Source organism: Channa argus, chromosome 6, assembly GCF_033026475.1.
Source record: "Channa argus isolate prfri chromosome 6, Channa argus male v1.0, whole genome shotgun sequence".
NCBI classification, from domain to species: Eukaryota; Metazoa; Chordata; class Actinopteri; order Anabantiformes; family Channidae; genus Channa; species Channa argus.
This window is the reverse complement of record NC_090202.1, coordinates 4,881,678-4,905,554: the sequence shown is the minus strand read 5'-3', so window position 1 is coordinate 4,905,554 and position 23,877 is coordinate 4,881,678. Positions and strand designations below refer to the sequence as shown.

The following is a 23,877-nucleotide window of genomic DNA, read 5'->3' as shown; positions in this document are numbered from 1 at the left end:
CAGCAGGAAGAATATGTCAGTCTAAATGAGTCAACCCCCCAAAGTCATATTAATCATCATGTTCCTAGAAGCACAGGCCGAGGTGGAGGAGTAGCAGCAATCTTCCACTCGACTTACCAATAAACCCCAGACCTAAACATAGTTATAACTCATTTGAGATTCTTACTCTTAGCCTTTCACACCCAAACTGGAAAACTCAGAAACCACTATTATTTGTTATCGTGTACCGTCCTCCAGTCCCTTATTCAGAGTTTTTGATTGAATTTTCTGATTTTCTATCTGATTTAGTGCTTAGTACAGATAAAGTCATTATAGTGGGTCATTTTAACATTCATGTAGATGCTGACAGTATCTGCCTGAGCACTGCGTTTAATTCATTATTAGATTCAATTGGTTTTTCCCAAAATGTAAATAAACCCACTCACTGTTTTAGTCACACGTTAGACCTTGTCCTTACGTATGGAATTGAAATGGATAATTTAATATTTCCGCTCAACTCTCTTCTGTCTGACCATTTTCTAACAACATTTAAATTTACAATAATGGACTATACAGCAGTTAGGGTATAATTCCACTATAGCAGATGCTTAAGTGAAAAAGATGTCAACAAATTTAAAGAAATTATTCTTTCATTATTTGCTTCACCATATGTTAATACAATGGAAAGTAGTCTCCTTAATGTTACTCCTCCACAAGTTGATTATCTTGTTGACAATTCTGCAGCCTCACTACGTACAATAGTCGATAGTGTTGCCCCTCTAAAAAAGAAGTCAGTAAACCAGAAGAGGTGGTCTCCATGGTATAGTTCACGAACATGCAACTTAAAACAGGCAACACGAAAGTTAGAAAGGAAGTGGCGTTCCAGAAATTTAGAAGAATCTCATTTAGCCTGGAAAAACAATTTAAAAATGTACAAAAAAGCTCTCTGTGATGCCAGAACAGCATATTATTCATCGTTAATAGAAGAAAAGAAGAACAACCCCCGGTTTCTGTTCAGCACTGTAGCCAGGCTGACTAAGAGCCATAGTTCTGTTGAGCCTAGTTTTCCCTTAACTCTGAGCAGCAATGACTTCATGACTTTTTTTATGAATAAAATTGTAGCTATTAGAGAAAGAACTCAGCAGATCCTCCCCCAAAATATTACAAATAGATCTTCATGTACAACAGTGCTAGAATCATCAATAAGGCCCCAATCCCTGTTAGACTGCTTTTTACCCATAGATCTCTCTGAGCTAACTTCAATTATTACCTCATCTAAACCAACAACCTGTCTGCTAGACCCTATTCCAACTAAGCTGCTCAAGGAAGCTTTACCCTTAATAGATACGTTCGTATTAGATATCATCAATCTATCTTTAGAAACAGGTTATGTATCACAGACCTATAAGGCAGCTGTAATTAAACCACTACTTAAAAAACCCTGTCTGCACCCAGGTGTCTTAGCCAATTACAGACAAATATCCAATCTCCCCTTTATTTCTAAAATAATTTAAAAAGTAGTTGCAAAACAATTATGTGACCACCTTTATAAGAATAATTTGTATGTAGAATTTCAGTCAGGATTCAGAGTTCATCATAGTACAGAAACAGCACTGGTAAAAGTCACCAACGATCTTCTCATGGCCTCAGATAATGGACTCATCTCTATACTTGTTCTGTTAGATCTTAGTGCTGCATTTGATACCATTGATCATAACATTTTATTACAGAGACTGGAACATGAAATTGGGATTAAAGGAACTGCACTAGGTTGGTTTAAATCTTATCTATCTGATAGATTTCAATTTGTTCATGTTAATGATGAATCCTCTATGCACACAAAGGTTAGCTATGGAGTTCCACAAGGCTCTGTGTTAGGACCAATACTTTTTACTTTATATATATGTCTCCTTTAGGCAACATAATTAGAAAACACTCCATAAATTTCCACTGCTATGCTGATGATACCCAGCTATATCTATCTATGGAACCAGATGAAAAAAATCAGTTAATAAAACTTCAAGCCTACATGACATAAAGGCCTGGATGTCCCACAATTATTTTACTTCTAAACTCAGACAAAACTGAAGTCATAGTATTTGGGTCCAAAAAGCTCAGAAATATGATGTCCAACCATATTGTTACTCTAGATGGAATAAGTCTGGCCTCCAGTACTACTGCAAGGAACCTTGGAGGTTTTTTTGATCAGGATTTGTCATTTAATTCACATATAAAACAAATCTCTACAACCTCTCTACTTTTAAGTCTAGGCTTAAAACCTTCCTCTTTAATAAAGCATATAGTTAGTCATAGTTATGCTGCCATAGGCTTAGACTGCTAGGGGACCCACCCCCCGATGCACTGAGCTCCTTTCCTCCTCTTGACCCTCTCTCCTCTCCTTTCACCCCGCAATTGTCACCACTGTATGTGATTAACTCTGTGTATTCTCTTCCGTAGTTGTCTTTGTCCTTCTCTGTCCCTTTCTGCAGGTGTCCCCGGCTTTGAAGCTGTGTGTTTTCCAGCGTGCAGCTACTGGTCCTACCAACCTGCCCGATGTTTTGTTGCTCTGTTCTTTTCTCTCTCCCCTTTCCACTCACCCCAACCGGTCGAGGCAGATGGCCGTCCACCCTGAGCCTGGTTCTGCTGGAGGTTTCTTCCGTTAAAGGGAGTTTTTCCTCTCCAGCTTTGCCTATGGTTTACTCCAGGGGGAATTGTTGGGTTCTCTTTTTACATCTTTATAATCTTGACTTTATTCTGTAAAGTGCCCTGAGATGACTTTGTTGTGAATTGGTGCTATATAAATAAAGTTGAATAGAATTGAATAGATTATATTCTTAAAATAAACTATAATTCTTAATCCCCAGTATTGTGTTTACAGCACAGAATAAAGTATATTAAAGAACTAAAAGCCTCTTGTTAAATTTGAACTTGTTCTCTAATATTTGTGGATGCAATGTTGTTAGTTAAGCCGAATCTCCAAGCTTCCCAGAAACTTGTTAGAGAAACGCTACTCATGAGGTTTTTCTGTGTAAAATGGTGACTAAGCTTGAAATATTTTGACAGTAAGTCATGTTATGTTGCGAAAATGGGTTTAAGAAAACCGTTTTCCCAGGTAAAAGTTGTTTACCATAGAAGTCTGGCACGAAGCTGCCACAGCTGATATCCAGGCAGACCCGCCCAGCAAGCCCTGACAAGTCTAATACTTAAGAGGCTGACAGCTTGAGGGGAGTTGGTAAAGTTTGGGATATTTCAGCAAAATAGTCAGACATTTAAAGTTGTATGATGGGGCGACTGTGGTGCAGGAAGGTAGAGCGGTCGTCCACCAATCTCACAGTTATTGGTTCGATCCCCGGCTCCTCCGCTCACATGTCGATGTGTCCTTGAGCAAGACACTGAACCCCAACTTAGTTGCTCCCGGTGAGTGTTGGCCAGCTGCATAGCAGCTCCCCCATCGGTGTATGAATGTGTGTGTGAATGGGTGAATAAGAAGCAGTGTAAAGCGCTTTGAGTGCCAATAGGTAGAAAAGTGCTGTATAAGTGCAGAACATTTACCATTTACCATATGATAACAACACAGCTGGCTACAAAGGAGGAGGAGGGTGTTTGTTGTGGGGGGTCTCACAGCTCTCAGCTGTGGCAACCTTTATGTTCTGGAATAATAGTATGTAGAAAGAGAACCTTATTGGATCAAATAACTTTATTCTTTTTTTTTTTAAGAGTAAAATGCTCACATTGTTACAGATGCATGAATTCTGATAATGACAACCAATACCACCACCAATATGGATCCTTACATATTCCAAAAATACGAAAAACTGCTGAACAACTACTCCACTCACTATTTTAATTTATCTTCTTAAAAGCAAATTAAAAGTGGTCTCAAGCAATTCAGGTGATACACATTATCTTATATTGTGTTTAGCGAGATAACCCATACATGTTTGAAATTAAACAATCACGAATAAAAAACAAGTTAATTTTTGTTTGTTTGATTAAACATGTCAATATGTTGTTTTAATAATTTTTTGTAAAACTGCTGGTTGAAAGATTAACATCAGTCTGACACATCATGCTGTTGATAATATAATACAAAAACAAGCTGAAGGTAAAACTGATGACATCAATAAAGTGCAAAAACTGACCAAGACAATGACTCCTTATGACATTTCTATAGTTATTCCCCACTCATATTTCAATCATACTCTTAGAAAAAAAAACATTCCTGTTGACCTTAGATTATAAGATAAAATATAACATTACATACTATACAGGTGTAAATAAACAATCAATGAAAGATAGTACATGATTACATTTTGGTGGATTACTTTAGTTAATTACTGTCTTTCTTTAATCTGTAAATAAAACCTAACCCATCTTCTACTAGCATTAGATTGATTACTAAAGGTTACAGATTGTAGCTTTAATGTTTTCACACAACACCATCATGCTTTATTTTACAAGTAAGTAAATCCTAAATATCCTAAAAAAACATTTCCCCTTGCTAAGACAAACTTTTAAAAGATTCACAGTGCTGTCGTTTTGCAAGACCATTTTCTGATTTTGCTTTGTTCTCTGACAAAAATAAGTCCCTTTAACCGTATACTTGAAAATCACCTAATACAACAAGGGAAAAAAATGGGTTCCAGTGTTGGCAAATAAACTACAGGAGGGGGGAGGTAAAAAAAAAAAAAGTAGCCTTGCAAAGATCATTTAAAACTGATCTGAGGTGAAAACTGATCAAGTGTTACAACTCCCTACATGTGGAAGAAGAAAAAGTTAAAACATGTTTTGCTGCTTTAGCAAGTTAGATAAGTTCAATAACAGTTTATATCTGTGTTCAGTACAAGGACCATCTGTCCACATCTACATTGACCCATCTGTACTGTGTGTTAAAGGTAAAAAGGTCATGAAAACGCAAACTGATTTTACTCCTCATCACCAGACAATACTTACTAAAATGTCTTGAGAAGTCCATTAGTATATTCATTATATTAAAATTATTGCTATAAATATATCTGGCCACAAATTACTGATACTCAAAGGGATCGAATAGTGCTCAGATGGTAAATAGAATATCCGTTACATCAGGTGGGGTCCACATAAAAAAAATCTGTTATTTTCATGTAAAACTCATATTAGTAACATTAGGGACTTTTGTCAGTCAGTAATAAAATGTATGCAAATTTCTGGCACAACCTTTTCGTATGAAACATTGCAATATGCCTTCTTTTGACAATCAGATGGGTTCGATCAATTGATTACAGGCTCGTTCAGTTAAATCAACTTCATGTTACTCATAGTATATAAGTAACAGGTGAACAGAAGTAATATGCCTATAACACCAAGTATAATAGTGGCCAACTTGTCATTGGAGCTATGCATCAATATGTTTTATTCTGAGTATTGTCTAAATTGCTTCTCAAAAGAGGGAAACTAAGCCAAACGCACGCAATTGGCTTTGAGAGATAACTAGTCCTCTAAGATCACTGCTACTGAAGAAAAGATGTAATAGCACTGCTGCTGACTGTAGTATCTTTACAATTATAATTAAGTAGACACTTTTATTCAAAGCAACATACAAGAATGTAGCAAACACCAGGGATAACTGCTATGTGCTCTTTATTTTAAAAATAAAATAAACAATTTAACAAATTCTGTGTTTCTAAAGTTGACATTTTCTTCTGATGGTGTGTAGTAACATTTGGTGCCTAATGAGGCTTTGGATGGTTCGACACTAAGAACGTCCCTCTTTGCTTAGAATAAGAATCTGACTTCTGACACTTTCACTAAGGTCTGAGGGTGAGACATAGAGTATATACATAAAGCAGGTTAACAATGGCTCCAAGTTAATTTAAGTAACTTTTTATGTAAGTTACTTCAGAACTTGTGCAGTGTTTCCCATACACACAATTTATATAGCCCTAAAAACTCTCAAAACAGAGTGAGACCTCTTTTTTATTTTTTAAGTTTTCTTGAGTGAAAATAACAGATTTTTCATGTGGAATTTTGGATACTTGTGGTTACTGATTCTTACTTGACTTTCTAACTCCAAGCTGATACAACCAAGCCAATGGCAATAAGGTCTTTTGTAAGACTGTATACAAAGCAAGTACTACTAGTACCTGAACTGTAACACTGCTTCCTAAATAGTACAAAAACAAACTAAAAACACTTATTAAGGGACTGGGATTCTATAATAATATTAGTCCATTTGAACGGGCAGGAAACAGCAACAGTTTATTATATTTCTAACGTATATTCATAGGATTGTATATCTGGATCCCCACACACACAACTGAGGACTATTTGTTACTCCAATGTAACAAACGATGGAAGTTTCACAGAAACCAGCTAATGTTCACCTAATGCTTTTGTGCTGATTGCAATATATACCTGACAGCAAATCAGGCATTTTACCCCACACAAAACATAAGATGCTTTACATAACAGGTCTGAATCATCCTGAGAGAGATAAAAACACTAAAATGATGGTCTCTCTATGACAAAGTCAAACCTGAACAAACTCAGAACATTACTGTCGGGGTTCAAGATGCCCTGTTGGGCCAGTGTGCCAAGAGTTTAGCAGAATAGAGGTTGCATACCCCGGTGCCCCTGAAAGATAAAGGAAAAAAAGAAGAAACCAAAAAATTTAATTAAAAAGGTTATTTGTCAAGTATATGGATATTCACATGCTGCTTATGTAAATGTTGATACTGAAATAGTAGTAATACTAGTAGCAAGTTTTTCTCCTAATGACTAATTTATATCTTTCATGTGACCTTTGGACAAGTACTGACACTACAAACTGACATTTCTATTCATTCTACAATTGGAATGCATTGACAGACATGTTTTGACACATTTTAAGTCACAAAACCACAGTGGTGTCTTCAGGTTGTGATCACCACAAGAAGTAACTTGGGAACCACTCTTGCGGGGTAAGAGACAGACTACCAAGGGTCGACTAAATTATTTAATTTTGATAGTCACCATGGCTTTTCTGGTTTTACACATTTAGATGAATGTGATTATTCACAAATAAAATACTTAAAAATGTGTTTTAAAGAAATAACAAAAAAATTTGATTAACACAATAAAACTATATAATCAAATCACATACGATACAGACCACTCAGCGGCTGTGGACCCTTGGTTAATAAGCCCTGGCATATGGGACTTATCTTTGGAGAAAGTTTCAAAGGTAGTAGTCATGAAATGTGTTGGACAAATGTTGACCTGAAGCCAGAGGTTTTTATTTGCTGTTTACTGGTCTACTGTCATTGTGTCCGTTGTCAAGACTTTTCATTCTAGAGTTCCAGTTTTTCAGGAAGAGGCACATTTCATTTTCTAAGGGTAATTACTAACACAGCAAGTACATCTAAAAATAGACCAGATGTGCAGCTTTACCGGTCTGGTAATGAACTTACCTTCAAAATGCAGTGCTTGGCAACTGTTGCTACCACAAATCTAATTATATGTATTAGACTTCCAATGCATACCAGCATAATTAACATGTTCACATATACTCTACAAATGAAACATAACAAGGGAACAGGGAGTTACCCGACCTACAGGTTTTTTGATTGGTATCAGTACATACTCTTTATCACGTTCCCATAGACTCATTACTTGTCCATTATATACAGTATGTTTGTCAAGCACTGCCTGTCAACAACTTCTAATAAGAGACAACTGTCCCTGCTGTCTTCAGCATTGTTTAATCTGTTTGAATCTAACCTGGATACAACTGTTAGTGGACCTCAAGCAAGCAGCAAAACAACAGAAGTGCTGCTTTCCAACAAATGAACGCATAGTCTCAACATATTTAATATTCTTTTCACAAAACGGAATTTAAAATGTAATTCTAATGCAGTAACAAAATCCACATCAAATTTTCATTACAGTGTATTGCAACATGACAAAAAGACAAAACTCTCAGCAATTATGAGGGACATACCATGGTATGAAGGTAGCTGCCCATCTGCAGTAGACACTCAAGGGTCTCCATCATCTGCTCTTGTTTGAGTGCTCCAAGATTGCGGGATTTACCGCTTTCCAGTTCACGTACTGTGGCCTTCAGAGCCAGTGAAGCACACTGGAGGACACTCATTCCTGAGAACATACAAGACATTTGGCTGAAAGTAGAAACGTTTACTTCATAATGCAACAAATGTATACTATGAACCTAAATGCTGTAATACATATACTGAATGCGTTTTATCAAGATCTTTTCTGAAAAAGACATTAATTTGTGTATGAAGCGACTGTTTATATACCAATGATTTAAGAGGTGTTCTTAAGCCATTGCAGTAATGCCATTACGCAATCACATCTGTTTTCTTGCAGTGCTACCCTGAGAGACTGAAGATGACCTTACAACTTAATTTCTGTTCATTGTCCACTGTGTTGCAGTGTCTTGTTGGAAAATTTTAATGATAAACTGTAGTGGATAAAATCTCCATATGCTTTGAAATTTTACAGAAAATCTCTGACAGGGCCAAATTCTCCAAAAAAACCCTCTGGATGCTTTTTTAAAATACCTAATCATGGTACTGTTGCCAATTAAGCTCCTTAGTTGTCAGAGCTTCAAATATAGTTTTCAAATTTTGCATTCTATTATTATTTACATTTTAAACAGATGACCAATTTTCCACTTCTCCTCAATTTTAATTATTGCAATTATTGCACTTATAAGTAACTACTGTCATTAGCCTTACCCAGTTTAATCTTTTGTGATTTTTTAATATGTGTTTTTATTGTTTTATTTTTCTTCATTTTGGAAAGAGTTATATAGCTTAAAATAATTATAACATTTTATTTTGATATCTGAAAAGTTCTAGTACATACCAGAGTTATCGGTGACTTCAACATCAACGTAAATACCATCCATCATTGCATTTTTTAAAACCTTTAAGAAAACACAGATATTGGTTAAAAACAGAAGTTCAGTCATTTATTAGCCAATCAGTTCCTATGATCCAACATTGCTTTTGTTGTGATAAAAGAGTACAGATCAGTTCCTGCACAGAAAAATGAAACCTGGCAGTGGGAAGGTTTGCTTGACCAAAGTTAACCCATGGAAACTCAGGGGAAGAGGAAACCATACAAGCTTATCGGAAAATTATTTAAGCAGAACGATCTGTGCTTCCAAACACTACCTCAGGCAAAACTATTTTTCATATACAGTCCCACCACTTAAAGCAGCCTAACTAATGCACTATAAGATCTTAAGAAATGAAGACTGATAGCAGTGTAACACCCATTGAGAAGCTGAGGATAGCCACCTGGGAGAGGCTGGACAGGGCCAACGACTTTTCTATAACAGCCTTCATTGGGTGAGAGGTTGGTACAACCTGGACAGGTCACCAGTCTCTCTCAAGGCCAACACAGACAGAAATAAAAAGATAGAAAACCACAGACACTCACATCAACACCTACGGGCAATTTACAGTCACCAATGGGAGGAAACAAGCTTGGTGGTACAAGCTTGCTGGACCACCATGACAACGAGACCTCCCGCCTTGCTTACATGACACGTTAACAAATATTTTTATATCCAGTGATGTTACCCTCATTACCAATCCGCTTCTTTTTAATGTCTAATGGGTTCGAAGGGATCTTCCGTTCTTGTTAATGTTGTGCTCAAATTTTGCTGCTTGTCCTTTCCACTTCCTTTTTTTTAAACCGCCATTGCAGAGAGAGATGTTGTTGACTTCCTAAATGCTAAATGATTTGTCTGTTGCTGTCCCTTAATGCACTATTTAATTGTCCCCTCCTCCCCAGCTCCGAGAGAGCGAGAGAAGCGGTAGGGTGACATAGTGAGCAAATGAAGAGAGGGAGCGGCATTAGCAAACACAAATATAAATCATATAAACAAATAAAAAACAAATATAAATCAGAGAAATCAAACAAACAGTCTTCCTGCAGGAAGGACTTTGTATGAACAAAACTAAAGCAGATTTATCACATGCTCCTGCGTGGAGCAGATCTTTGCTCTGCAGGTGTGTCAGTGCACGACCTGAAACTAGATGCATTAGATCATTAGATCTGCCAATATAATTGCGTGCTGTTAAAGTCCACACATAAGTGAGAGTAGAATATATTCATTGGATGTTTAGGTTTGAATCTGATATATCAGACTACCCATGGTAAGTTCCAGTTTGTTGGAGTACATTTATGAAAATAGGACAGATAAACATTGTCTTTCATAACTGGCAGGATGTACAGAAATATTGCCCCAGTGAGACATACAGGAGAATTTATTTCCTAACTTATCATTATTCACTTTGTTTTACTTGACTCTTACATGTAATTTACCAAACAAAGGTGTTGCATAAGAAATAAATACCCCAAAGTTTTATGTGCAAGTGCAGAAAACCTCTATAATCCTTTTGCCATTGTGTCTGAAAAAACACCGTGCTGCCCACTGCACAGACTTGCAACACAAACTTAAGGACAATTCTCTACCAGTTTAAAGAGACCATAAATGTTTGATAAAAATCGATTATGTCGGTTTTGTCAGCCCTGTCCTGCCTCACTTGTCACTTGTAGGTAGACCTGTAAAATGCACTTAAGTACAGCAGCTCTGAAAACATTTACACTATGGAGAGAATAGCCTTTTCTTCATAAATGCTTACTGACAAATATATTATATAAACTGAACTTGTTTCCTCTCTTTTGTTAACACCACTATCCCTGCAAGCTCTAATGTACAGCCTAATAAAATACTGCTTTTAAATGCAGCAATGAGCGAAGGAAATTTGTGGAAAGGGTTTATGTTATTATTTTGTTTTTGTTAATGGAAGGATATATGATTTCTTAGTCTTTCTGCTTATCCCGTAAGTTAAGGGTCGCCACAGCGGCTCATTAGTCTATATGTTGATTTATGGTTGATTTTAAAGCCGGACGCCCTCCTGACGCAACCTTCCCTAAATATACTGGGCTTGGGACAAGCATTGCATGGCTGTGGGGCGAGCAGTTGTGGGTTCAGTGTCTTGCATAAGGACACTTTAACTTGTGGTCGGGAGAGCTGGGTGCAAACCTCTGACCCTATGGCCAGTAGGGGTTCATTCTACCAACTCAGCCAATAGAAGAAGGACAACCCGTAACCCATAATACAATAACTGTTCAGATGTTGTATTATGTAGGAAATCCCACATTTGCTGTATAGATCTGAATTATAGTATACAAGTAAAAATGTGCTTTGAAGCCTAATAAAGTGTTACCTAAATTGCTCTGCTTTTGTACACATTTACAATATGAGCTCAGTGCTCAGAAGCATACTTTATATGCACCTAAGTAACCAGGTTGTGGTAGGCTTTCTCAAGAAAGCTGATTTTTAACCATCACAGGAAAGCTGGTTTCCAAATTTATAAAAGGAAATTAAGGAAACCCAATTTCCCCAGGTGTAAATAAGTAGTTTTCCATCACAGATTTCTTTTGTATTCTTACATTTTGCACTTAATATCAGCTGTGCCCCTCTCTTCTCTTATCCTCTCTCACCTTAGTTAAAACCCCTAAGGCATAATTCGAAAATAAGTTTAACGTGTCGGACAAATAAATATGGTTACTAGAAATCCGTTTTTAAGTACATGTAAACTCCATTTCCTGATTACCAGAGAAAGCTGATTTTTATGAGTACATTTTTTTTTAACTAAGTGCATGTAAACAGCCTATAATATGTAACAGTTAAAACAAAAATTATGTGATAGATGAGTAATGCTTGTGAACTACAAGCTCAAAGAAAACATGTATGTAATGAGGAAAAGAGAAAAGCAAGTAAACAAGTTTGTCCACATGAAATGATTCTCCTGGCAAAATGACAGGTCACGTGTTTTTACATATATCTCCTGGTAGTTATTCTTTCTAAAATCTAAAGTGTAATTTTCTAACCTTTTACAAGTAATCTGTGGTCTGTTAGTGTCATTTAAAAAAAATTCTAGGACTCATTAATGAGGCTCATCATGTGTTTATGGTTCATCCAACTCTGACATTTCATCTTACAATTGTGACATACAATGCATTAAGTATTCCCAGTGCTCAACTTCCTCCACATATTGTTATGTTACAGCCTTATTTAAAAATGGATTGAATTCATTATTTTCCTCAAACTTCTACAAACAATACCCCAGAATGACAACATGAAGGAAGTTCGTTTGAAATCGTTGCAAATTTAATAAAAATAAAAAAACTCCCAAATCACATGTATTCACCGCCGTTACTTAATACTTTGTTGAAGCACCTTTAGCACCAATCACAAGTCTTTTTGAGTATGATGTTACAAACTTGGCACTTATATTTTTGGGCTCTCATTATTCTTAGTAGTATGTCTCAAGATCCATCAGGTGGGATGGGGAGCATCAGTGCATAGCCATTTTCAGATCTCTCCAGAGAGGTTCAACCGGTTTTAAGTCTGGGCTGTGGCGGAGCCACTAAAGGAAATTCACAGAGTTGTTCGGGAGCCACCTCTTTGTTATCATGGCTGAGTGCATAGGGTCTTTGTCCTGTTGAAAGATGAACCTTCACCTCAGTCTGACGTCCAAAGATGTCTCTGTACATTACTGTATTAATCTTTCCCTCGATCCTGACTAGTCTACCAGTTTCTGAAAGACATGAAAAACATCCCCACAGCATGCTGCCACCACGCTTTACTGTAGGGATGGTATTGGCCAGGTGGTGAGCGGGGCCTGGTTTCCCCCAGACATGACAATGTCATCCAGCCCAAATAGTTCAATCTCTATCACATCAGACTAGAGAATTTTGTTTATCATTGTCTGAGAGACCTTCAGGTTGGCCGTCACGTGCCTTTTACTGAGGCGTGCTTTTCGTCTGGGCATTTACAGTCAATTCCTTGGACTTTTATGGCAACATGCACTGTTGACTGTGGGACCTTATATATAGACAGGCTTATGCTTTTTCAAAGCGTGTCTAATCAACTGAATTTCCTACAGGTGGATTCCAATCAAGTTGTAAAAACGTCCCAAGGATGATCAGGGGAAACAGGATGAACCAGAACTCAGTTTTGAGTGTCATGGCAAAGGCCACGAATACTTATGTACATGTGATTTTTTCTGTTTTACGTTGTTAATAAATTCGCAAAAGATTTCAAACAAACTTCTTTCATTTTTCATTTTGGGGTATTGTTTGTAGAATTTTGAGAAAAATAATGAATTTGATCCTTTTTAGACATAAAATGTGAAAAAAAAACTGGGAATACTTTCTGGATGCAATGTAATAAGTCAAGTAAGTCAGGTAGAGGGAAAACAACTCTGACCTCCAGTACTCTGAAGTAGCCTTTCTCAGCGCTGAGGTGGAGACAAGACTTTCCTGAATTGTTTTTCTCATTGACGTTCGCCCCCAAATTAATCAAATCTGCCACCATAAGGTGGTGGTTGTGCTTTGCCGCATGGAGGAGGGCTGTCTGGGAAAAGAAAAACATTAAGATTAAACTCCAATGATGTGAAGAATACATTTGATGCACACTTTCATAAAGAATATGTTTTTATATATTGTCTATGTGGGTCAGGCACTAATAACTGTAACTGTAAGTAACAGTAATAAATATTTAACCTCTACTGTAGTTTAGTGGTAGTAATGACAGAGAACATAAAGACAGACATTGTTTACAAAAATGCAAAAACAAAATACAAGAAATATAAAATTTTAATATTTTTGTACTGTACCATCCCATCAGCATCTTTCAGGTCCAGACTGTTGAGTGCAGCCATCCTTTTAGCGATGGCATAGCCCAGTGCCCTCTTCCCAACACATGCCACGTTATGTAGAGGTCTGGAGAGAAGAACACATTCCGATGTATAGTTACATGCACAAGTGCTACTAGAAACGTTAGAGCCAATAGATTTTTAAAATGCTCTCAGAGGAGTGAGTGTTTCTAACTTTAAGTCCCTTGTAGTGATAGGGCACATAGTTCTGAAAACTTGAGTTCCTAAAAAATGCTGTTCACTAGCAACTAGACTTGCTTTTAGTTTTGGAAAAGGTTTCACCTCTCCTTAGACCCGATGAAGCGTTTTAAGTTTGAACTGGTTTGTAGGTGTAGATATGGATGTTTCTTTAAGTAAACAGCGAGTAGGACTGAACTGTGAGAAGCCTGAGGGCTTGAGGGAGCTCTACATGCTGATGGACCTAAATCAGACAATTTTCATAACACTACTTCAAGTCTAGTATTAGAACTGATTATGTCTTTTAACAACTGACCTGAGACACTGAACACACATGTCTTAATTTTGAAGAAATATGTATGATGTTAAAGCACAAATCATATAAAGAATTACATATTACATAAGAAATAAACAAAACTACACATAGGGTGAAGGGAAATGCACATTTTCACTCTGACACAAGACAGTATGCACAGTTTGTCATAATGTAACTCAACTGTAAACAGTTTGGTACAGTAGTAGATACATGCAAGCTTTACTAGTAGTTGTTACTAAAGTGATTTACACGCACTTGCGTGACCCATTTAAAGATGGCTTTCACCAGTAAGACAATTTCTTAACTGTCATGTAAACAAGAAACCTGTTTTTTTTTTTTTTTTTTTTGAATCAGGGTGGGGAATAAGAGGAACTTAATTTTGCAAAGTAGATTTCTACTAGGGAGTGCCAATTTCTCTGCCATGTATATGTGTAACTGTGGTTTAATCAGCTTTTTATAAGAGTGCTTTGGATGACAAAACGCTAAAAAAAGAAGGAAAGTGATAGAAGGGATTGACTGGTTTAAAGATACTGTATTTACAAGGAGTAATGTTTCATCCTTTTAAATCCGACATACATTTCTGGTTTGATGAATACTGAAACTAACAAAAAACACCACATGAATAATTTGCTTTCCACTGTGTATTTAAAGTTGAATAAAGTTGAATTTATTAAATTCAGGGATTCCATGCTGTTATAAGGAGCTTCGTTTTTTCTGGCTGTCCTTTACTTACGTTCTACTGAGTTCATCTGTGTCCAGCAGTTCTGCATCAGAGATGCCCCTTAGCCGGTCCTCTTCTTTCTGCAGCTGAGTCCAAAAAAAAGCAGAGCTGTTCACGTTCCAGTTGTAGTTCTGAGGATCAAACCACTCCTCCACTCTTCCACCCTTTCTTCCTATGTCTGAAAAGGTGGAGCGCTGAAGGCTGTTGTGCATGATGCTAGGAGGAGACTCTAAAGTGCCTGGTGAGCTTGTCATGTAGGACTGGGGGCTGGGGATCATTTCATCAGACTTGTCACTGTAGTACCCTGCACCTTAGTGAAAAAGGTACGACATGTGAGGAGTAGTGAAAGCAGTTGCTGTCCACATACAGAATTCATCAAGGTCATTTTTTAAAGAGTCAGTACACAAAGTTGCTTTATATAAATTGATTTTGTCCCTGAAAATTACCTGATAGAGACCACTTAGGAGACACAAGAGGACTAGAGGAGGACAGTGTTTGGGAAGGGAAGCAGTAGGTATTGCAGGTCCTAAGATCCTCCTCCAGCACCTCAACAATGATTGCTAGCTCCTCCAGGCTTTTTGCAGGGCATTTTCTCTGAAAGCCAAATCAAACAGAGGAATGAAGCGTTTATGTGAAGTGGTCTTGAAAACTAAAATATGATTTATAGCATTCTCTTATGTAAAGCACAAGAAAGATTCTGGGAAGAACTAAGGTCTGTGTTTTTCAACACTCACCTTGTTAGTATGGGATGCTCTGCGAGTTTTGACTCGTTTCTTATCTCCTGTGAAAGAAAAATTCAAGTTTAAGCCTGAGAATATGTTTGCCCTCAAACTACTTTAGCTGGCATAGTGCAGGCTGGTGTCCCATAGATTTTGTTGCTTAATGCAGGGCTTCAAGCTAACATTTGCACTAGCACTGTTGCCTTCAAGTCATCCAGATAGTCCAGTAACAACAGGGTCAGATTCCTATGGAACCATTAGGGTTTTACAATGAACCATAAAAGAAAGGATCTGCATTATTTGCTAATTATTTTAAATGAACTAACCAGAGAGAATTAACATTATGTGGGATCAATCGTGCTTTCTTGTTGCTAAAAAATGAGAACAGGAGCTAAATTACTGGCGTCTAAGAAATACAGTCCTTAATTGTCATGCCTTTAAATAATTTGTGCATAAAGTCTGTTGATGTATTTAAAAAGATAGTATTACAACATTGGAAACACAATCAACAAAAGCGTTTTAAGTGTTTTCCCAGTAGTGCTCTTCTGCACCAGGTATATGAGTCAAATGTCATGCCAGAAAAATCTAGAATAGTATGCAACAGGTACATAGGTTTATCCATCGTCACCCTATTGTGTGTACAGGAGCACTTTAAACTTGGGAGGGCTCCACATGCACAGAGACATTGTAAGAAATGTTAAGTAAGTAAGAAATACCTCAGACAAAACATGAGTTTGACTTAAATCTCTTACTCTAAGCAATATTCTGATTTAACCAGTAGCAGCCAGTAAGTGGCCATTTACCACCAGTATAACGGCACACTCTTATACAAGCAATGTTGTAATATCACAAATCATTGATGGAAATTTTAAGCTGTTTTATATTGGATATTGTTCATTGTATCTATTTGTGCAACAATATTTAGACACATCTTATCCGGCATAAGCTTATTTGACACAAATGTCTTTATAGTTACACCCATACATATGCTATGTTATGTTAAAAATAATTTCAGACACACCTTAGGGCTCCAGTACTTTATGCTCACTTATTTGATGGGTTACTATTTTCAATTAGCATGTTTTTCCACTGAGCTATGATTCATTTTTTTTCCCTTGACAGTAATTGCTGGAATGTATCTACTCATGTTTTGGGACCCAAGTAGCATACATAGGTGTTATTGCTATTACTATTCTCTGTGTCAACAGAATACATTTTTTTATCTACTCTACTTTTATTTTCAAAGATACTCTTCAGTATCTTTGAAAAAAAAAAATACTACTACTGCTACTAATAAATAAATGTGGCCAATCACTCTGGAACCCTGCTAAACCAATCATTTCATCATCTCACAGGACATTTGCCTATTGGGGAAACAAAATCTACACAAAACCAAACTGCCAATGATCTCAGTTTTACTGACCTTTAGATGATTTGCTGCATCCATCCTGAATTCACATATCAGTGTGGTGTGTAAAGAAAACAAAATATCAGTTGCATCAGTGTAAACTATTTTCTATATGCATTTTAAACACAAAAATAAAAGTATAACTAGGCAGGACAGACTCATGTCTAAAGCAAGTAGTAAGCAAGTAACCAAAAAAACTTGTTTGCTGATAGCCAGATAACATAAAGTGTTATCTGTGTCCCATTTATGTGTTTATTCTTACTTTTTTTACAAGAGACAGCATCAATAAAATGATCAAGTGGAGAACATGGTTTACACTGTAAGTATCAGAATACATTTAATCATAAAAAAGTACTCGAAATTATGCTACTGTCTTATTCATTACTGTGGGTCATTCTACAGTTTGGTGGAATTTTGTCAGAAATGTTCCATAATTTATCAAAAACAGAGAAAAATAAATAAGGATATAGAAATATGCCTTAAAATGAATCAGTAACACTGCAATTATTTATGTTTAATTTGCCTCAACTCATTCAATACTCAGTAGAAATATTCAGTACTCACCATGACGTCTAAGTGGTGTATATCAGGAATTTGTTTCTACTAATCTTATTTCACTATATGTTGTTATATGCGGTTTGATTGAAGGTTTCAGCATGGTAAATATCTTTACTATTATCACCTTTTATTTTTTAAATAAAACTACAAATTGTATTACCTGAAAACTGTGAGGCTCACAGCCTTTGGCTTGGCGGATATTTTTCAGTAAATCCCTTACAGGCATTTTCACACGTACACCGAGGTAGACCTTCTCACCACCATAAAGAGAGCATCTCATACCTGGAAAGGGGGAAAAAAAAAAACATGACGATCCCTTATCACACAGTCAAATTACATGAGACTGAATAATCTGTTTTTCATGTTTCATGATGCAAAGTTTTGCTCCCAGTGGCCAATGCCTGTTGGATCAGGTCTTGTTGAGTAAGGGAACAGGAACGGTTATTTGCTGTTCGAAAGATTTAATTAATCTGACAAACTGCTCTGTCGTTTTGGAATCTACTTGAGGTGTAAATAAACATGGTTACACAAAAACAGTTCCATGTTGATCATCTGTAGAGAAAGTTCTTTGGATAGCTGTAAATGGACATCAATAAGTTATGACATTAAAGGCAAAGGCCTGATAATCACAAAGTTTGATCATAAGTGAAAAGTAAAGTGCTTGTAATTAGATTTGAAGTACTTATACTTTGCTGGTGTTTCTGGTGTTTTATGCATTAATATTAACTACAATCCCTTTTTTTTTTTTACAGACAGCTGCTTTACTTGGGCATTTTTCATACACGGTCAGTTAGGAGTTTGATAGTATAAGTACAGTGAACAAAAAGTAAATGTTACATCAGCCCTGCTTATTGCATCTTAATGATGATATCTTAAGGTTTCACAGCCGACTGTTGTTATAACTAACAACAATGCTGTAAATGTTTTTGAGAGGTCTTATGAGGTTTTGTTGTACTTTACAAAAATTGAATAAAAGTGTTAATGTCAATATAGCAATTACGTACAATTTCAAACTGCATATGTTTAGGATGAATTAGCTTAACATTAGCTAACCAAGGGTGAGCGTACGTTGCGCCAAACGTTTAATTACTAAAATCACAGTAACTAAGTAAACTTAACGAGGTATGTTTGTACAAAAAACAAGTTAAAAGGTTATATATTTTACTCAAGCCAAAACACACTACAACACTAACGTTACCCTACACTTGTAAAGCAACAACAACAGTTTCAACAACAAAACCTTCTACCTTTTTTTCCGCCGCCCAAAACGGGAACAGGCAGTTTTATCTCTTGCTCAGCCAAACCCGCCGCGGTTTCCCCCGGTCGAGGGGGAGATGACCCAGGGAAGATGTCTGCTGTTGCAGCGCTTCTTTCTTTCGTTTCCTTTCTTTTGTATCTTCCTCTCATCTTTTACAACGTCTGAAAAGACAGAAGGCGGAAAAATGTTTAGATTAACTATGGGCGATAAAGTTGTACCAGATGTTAATATTAACATATTGAACACCAATATTAAAAGTTTAAAGTAAAATACTGTTGCCGCAGCAGTTCGTGTATTTGGCTGAAGCTTGACCCGGCGAACGGCTAAGCTGCTGCTCCGTAACTCACCCACCTGCTCCAGGATCCACGCAGAGTGAAGACGTGGAAGTGGAGACCACGCCCACTGCTCAGGTGCGCGCACAATCATCGCCAAACAGGAAGCAAGTGTCAAGTTGGTGGGTACCATTTGCAAGATAATTTAAAAGGTGTTACACTCAAATTAAAAGCGATGCTTCTAAGATATAATATATGATATGAATAATTAATAATTAATAAGTGTTTCATAAATGCAAATACACAGTTTCTAAATTTTACTGTGGCGCAGGAAGGTAGAGTGGTCGTCCATCCATCTGGCAGTTGTTGGTTCGATCCCCTGCTCCTCCAGTCAGATGTCGAAGTGTCCTTCAGCAGGACACTGAACCCAAACTGCTCCCGGTGAGTGTTGGCATCAGTGTGTGATTGTGAGTGTGAATGGGTGAATAAGAAGCAGTGTAAATCGCTTTGAGTGCCAATAGGTAGAAAAGCGCTGTATAAATGCAGACCATTTACCATTTACTCTAACAACAACAGCTACTTCTAATACACAAAAATTGTTTTCATCTCCGGTGGATTTTGGTCTGGGTGCATCTGGCCAGCAGCAGCCCCACCACAGCCCCCTCCCCAAAAAATTGGATCCTTATTCTCAATGTGCTTTTCCTCCACATAGAACAGCTCAACTGAATTCTACTAACCTTTTTTTTGCTTTTTTTTTTTTTTTTTTTTTTTTTAAAGCAAAAGTAGTGGATAACACCTGATACCTACTCTCTTTTTGTTATCACCTCGGTCAAGTTTCCAACCAAGTGAAAACAGGTAAGGCAAAGAGTAGATTACTGATTAGTAAGAAATTTCACAAGCACTGTGTCCACAGTTATTTTTTCATCTAAACCAAACTCAAAACAAGTACTTCCAAAACTCTCCTGATAGATTTCAGAAGTCTTAAGAAAAAAACTGATAGGTAGCTATTTGGTTATTGCTTCAGAGGCAGCGTCCACCCTGGACAGGTCTCCAGTTTATCTTTGGGCCAACACAAAGAGACATACACATACATTCAAGCTTTCACACTCACATTCAAACCTACAGGCAATTTAGAGTCACCAGTTAACAGTCATGTCTTTGAACTACATGTCATACATAAAATCTAATTCTTTTTGGCTAAGGGCTCAACTTTCAAGCTAACAGTAGAGCATTATAATTTATTAATCTTATACTCCTCATTTGAATCCGAGTCAAGTTTCGGGTATACTGATAAGGAAAATGCCAATTTGGTAACAGATGACTAAAGGAAACCAACAGACAAGAACACTTTATTACATGGAATACATTTTCAACATACCTATTTAACTCAATTTTGTAGTTGTAATCAAGATGAGCTGTACCAAAAACAATGTGCTAATACAGTATAAATAAATCTGGACTCAAAATGCAGTAGAAAGATTTTAAAATGTTGCCCAAAGTGAGTGTCCAATCTGCAATATACAATATTTTTCTGTTTAGAAAAGAAATTTGAAAATTATGTCCAGTCCCACAGGCATATTTTCCACTCTGATACTAATCTTAAATCAGTCTTTAAAGACCCCTCCACCCCCTTGTTGTCTATAAATGTGCCTCTTATATCTACATTCTTATAAAGCTGGCCCAGAGCTGGCCCGCCACCAATGTTTTGTGAGCCATTCCAGATGGCAATTACATGTTTGCAAACCATGCACATTGAAGCTTATAAAATACATATAAATAGTCTTCTTTTACCCATACTCATTCTGGTAAATAAACAACAAAACTAGATTACCAATACAAGAACTCTTTTGGAATCACCAAGCAGCCCCAGAAAGAGTGGTCTGGTCTTTTTACAAGTGGAAGTAGATCACAATCTTAGCAACACATCATTTCCAAATTCTGAGATTATTAAATGTAGATACAGCTGGCACTGAGTTTACCATTTCAATTCCCAATGCCTAAATGAGACCACATGGCAACTTATGTATTTAGTGTTCATATGGTTAATTTAAGTAAGAATAAAAATGTCACATCCTAAAAGTATGTCATTACAAGTAAAATGCATTTGCTTAAAAAGTGATCAGCACAGTGTTAGCAGCCTTCATACACAAACATTTCTTTCAAAGTGTTGTTACTAATATATTGATATACCTAATGTTGCTTTTAGTTATTCGTAGAGAGCTTTTTTAAACTTGTTTTTTAAATGCCGCTTAGATAATTTGGTCATAAGTGGACAGCTGAGACACATCAATGTATGCATGCATCTCCATGGTGTCCAGCAGACCACTTATGTGGAGGTATTGTTGCTACTGCATTACTTCGACTTCTGCATCTTGCAGACAGTTGGCCAACTGTTGTATTAAAGGCAAAAAGTACCAGTACCAAAAAAGTACCATGTCTTCTTCAAAGAATCTTTTGAATCATCTATGCTTGTTTTTTGTTATTTTGATTATCCATTCAGTCCTTTTCATTTTAGTGGTAGAAACCTTGAAAAGTATTGCAAAACATAAATATTTCTTCAAATTCTTTACTTAATGTAAGTTATGTGCTTTAAAAAGGACAAAGTACATGACATGTAAACAGTGATGAATGTAATGATAACATGAATGTACAAGTCTAATTCAGATTTGTTCAACAAACTTTTAAAGATAAGAAATAAGCAACACCACAGTTTCTAGTATTTACATAAATAAAGCTAAAAAAGATGCTGGTTACTTGATTTGGATGGTAAGGATAGAGCTGATTTTAACGATTTTATGTCCTCTAATGTTTAATAATATTAATATTAATTAATACATTAATTCATTTATTAGTTAAATGTACATCTGTGAAAAGCAACTAAAGATAAAAATTTATACTAAAAATGATAAATAACAAGAGGTTCTTTATTTTTGAGGTTTGACCTTTGCTTTTTATTTCTTTTTAATTAATTTGCTTTTTATAACTTTTGAATGAACGTTTGATGAACATCATAAACATCTTTATTTTTTTTATCTCCTTCCAATGATGTTCCAGTTTTTCAGAAGTGTGGCAAACAGTGAGTGTAGTCCTCTGGCGCCACGTAGTGTTAAATAAATACTCCTACAATGTCTTTGGTAGCTTGAGTTGCAGTAATCAAGGATAACCACTGGGTAGCAGTAGTGTATAATAATGAAACACCTCATGCCTTTTTCCACCTTGTATTGGAGAGTTTCTGAGAGTTTCTGAGACCCATGTGTACTATGTTGAAATTCTTTTCTTTGTTCATTTCACTTGAATTGCTCAGTTTTCACATTGTAAATACTACAAAGAGCTGTTTCAGATGTGTGCCCATTAGTTGACATAGTCAAAAACAATGGTTTATACAGTGGTTTTGCCTCTGCATACTCACACAATGAAAGGAAAATTATGACATTTGTCTGATATTAGTCAAACAAACTTGCTTCAGTGGTAAAAATGAACAGCGTATACAAAATTTTGTCTTGATATACGAACATAATGTGTTTCTGTGTGTGTGTGCAGTATTAAGTCACAGTTTACTATCCTGCTCTGGAAACTGTACAAGCCCTCACTTGTGTCAGGGTGTATTCACTAAACAAGTTTCTGTGTAGCTGGTGTTTCACTGCACCTGAGAAATACTACATACCACAGGACTACTTCCTCGTATTTACTGGATTAAATCTTAACACACACAGGGATTGATTTATCACAAACAACACATGATGTTTTTCATTTTTCATTACTAAGATATTAATTGCTAAAGCTGTTACACACTACCCAATCTTTAAATATTTGAACCATTAAAGTTTTATTATAAATTAACATGGCAAAGACAGTGATGTTCAAAGGGCAAGAATGTGCAGAACCTTTGGGGAAAACCCTTTATAAGACTTCCTTGTGCATAAAAAGTTTTTTAGTTTATTAGTGTATTTAATAGTGTATTTAGTGTATTTTTAGTATATATATATATATATATATATATATAAAACATTGCCTTTAGTACTACACTAAATTAAGTGCATGCCCAGACCTCTCACACCCACTAATCTGATAATAAATCAGCCACTATTGAAATATGACTCATTCTTACAAAATCACAAAAACAGATACTTTTCATTTACTCACTTTTAATTTCAAAGATGTGGACCACCTCCCTTGACCTTGTCTGACCTGTGAATGAATCATCTACTTAATACATGATAAAAGGCTGAAGCATCATAAAAAAATTCAGTTTCAAACCCACAGTTAAAATTTTCTCTTTATTAACAACATTGCAAGACAAGTCCGTGCATTGTGAGGACAACTTGTCTTTCTGTCCCATGCATGTGAGTGATAACTTAGCTAGGGCAGTTCTAAGGGAAGCTGATGTTTAACCAAGATAAACTGTATAAGCACCTGGCACAGTTACCAGTGCCCCTGCTTAGAAAACAAAAAGGGAAGTTCCATAACTTCCTTAATATGGGTGCTGTCCTGAGGGATGTCTTGCAGGATTAAAGATATTTTCTTTTAATTACAAAAGGCTTGTACGTTATGAGTTTTTTAGTGGGCAAAGTGTTTATATATTTTTTGCTAGTTCTGAAAGATTGCAAAATAGTTCAAGGAGTACAGGTGTTGTCTGATGCTGATCCTCAACCTGTGACCTCAACTACATACTTACAGCATCAAACCAAAGACCAGAATTAGAGAAAGTATTCTGATCCTGTTGCAACTGGTGCTATATAAAAAAATAA

General features: G+C 36.4%; 1 protein-coding gene across 2 annotated transcripts; it reads right to left on the bottom strand.

Moving 5' to 3' along the window:
• Positions 1–3,667: 3,667 nt before the first annotated feature.
• Positions 3,668–19,254, bottom strand: zgc:113279 (uncharacterized protein LOC553749 homolog). Of its 2 annotated transcripts, none has more exons than XM_067507867.1 (12): positions 19,131–19,254; positions 18,847–19,018; positions 17,760–17,881; positions 17,057–17,081; positions 15,649–15,695; positions 15,361–15,508; positions 14,927–15,224; positions 13,662–13,767; positions 13,253–13,399; positions 8,827–8,887; positions 7,937–8,091; positions 3,668–6,591 (listed from the first exon to the last, which is right to left on the bottom strand). In XM_067507867.1, exons 2-12 carry the CDS (start codon positions 19,004–19,006, stop codon positions 6,559–6,561), a joined length of 1,302 nt encoding a protein of 433 aa, XP_067363968.1. In that variant the 5' UTR covers positions 19,007–19,018; positions 19,131–19,254; the 3' UTR covers positions 3,668–6,558. The 2 variants fall into 2 exon arrangements, with proteins under 2 accessions (XP_067363968.1, XP_067363969.1); XM_067507868.1 differs by having other exon boundaries at positions 14,927–15,218.
• Positions 19,255–23,877: the final 4,623 nt, after the last annotated feature.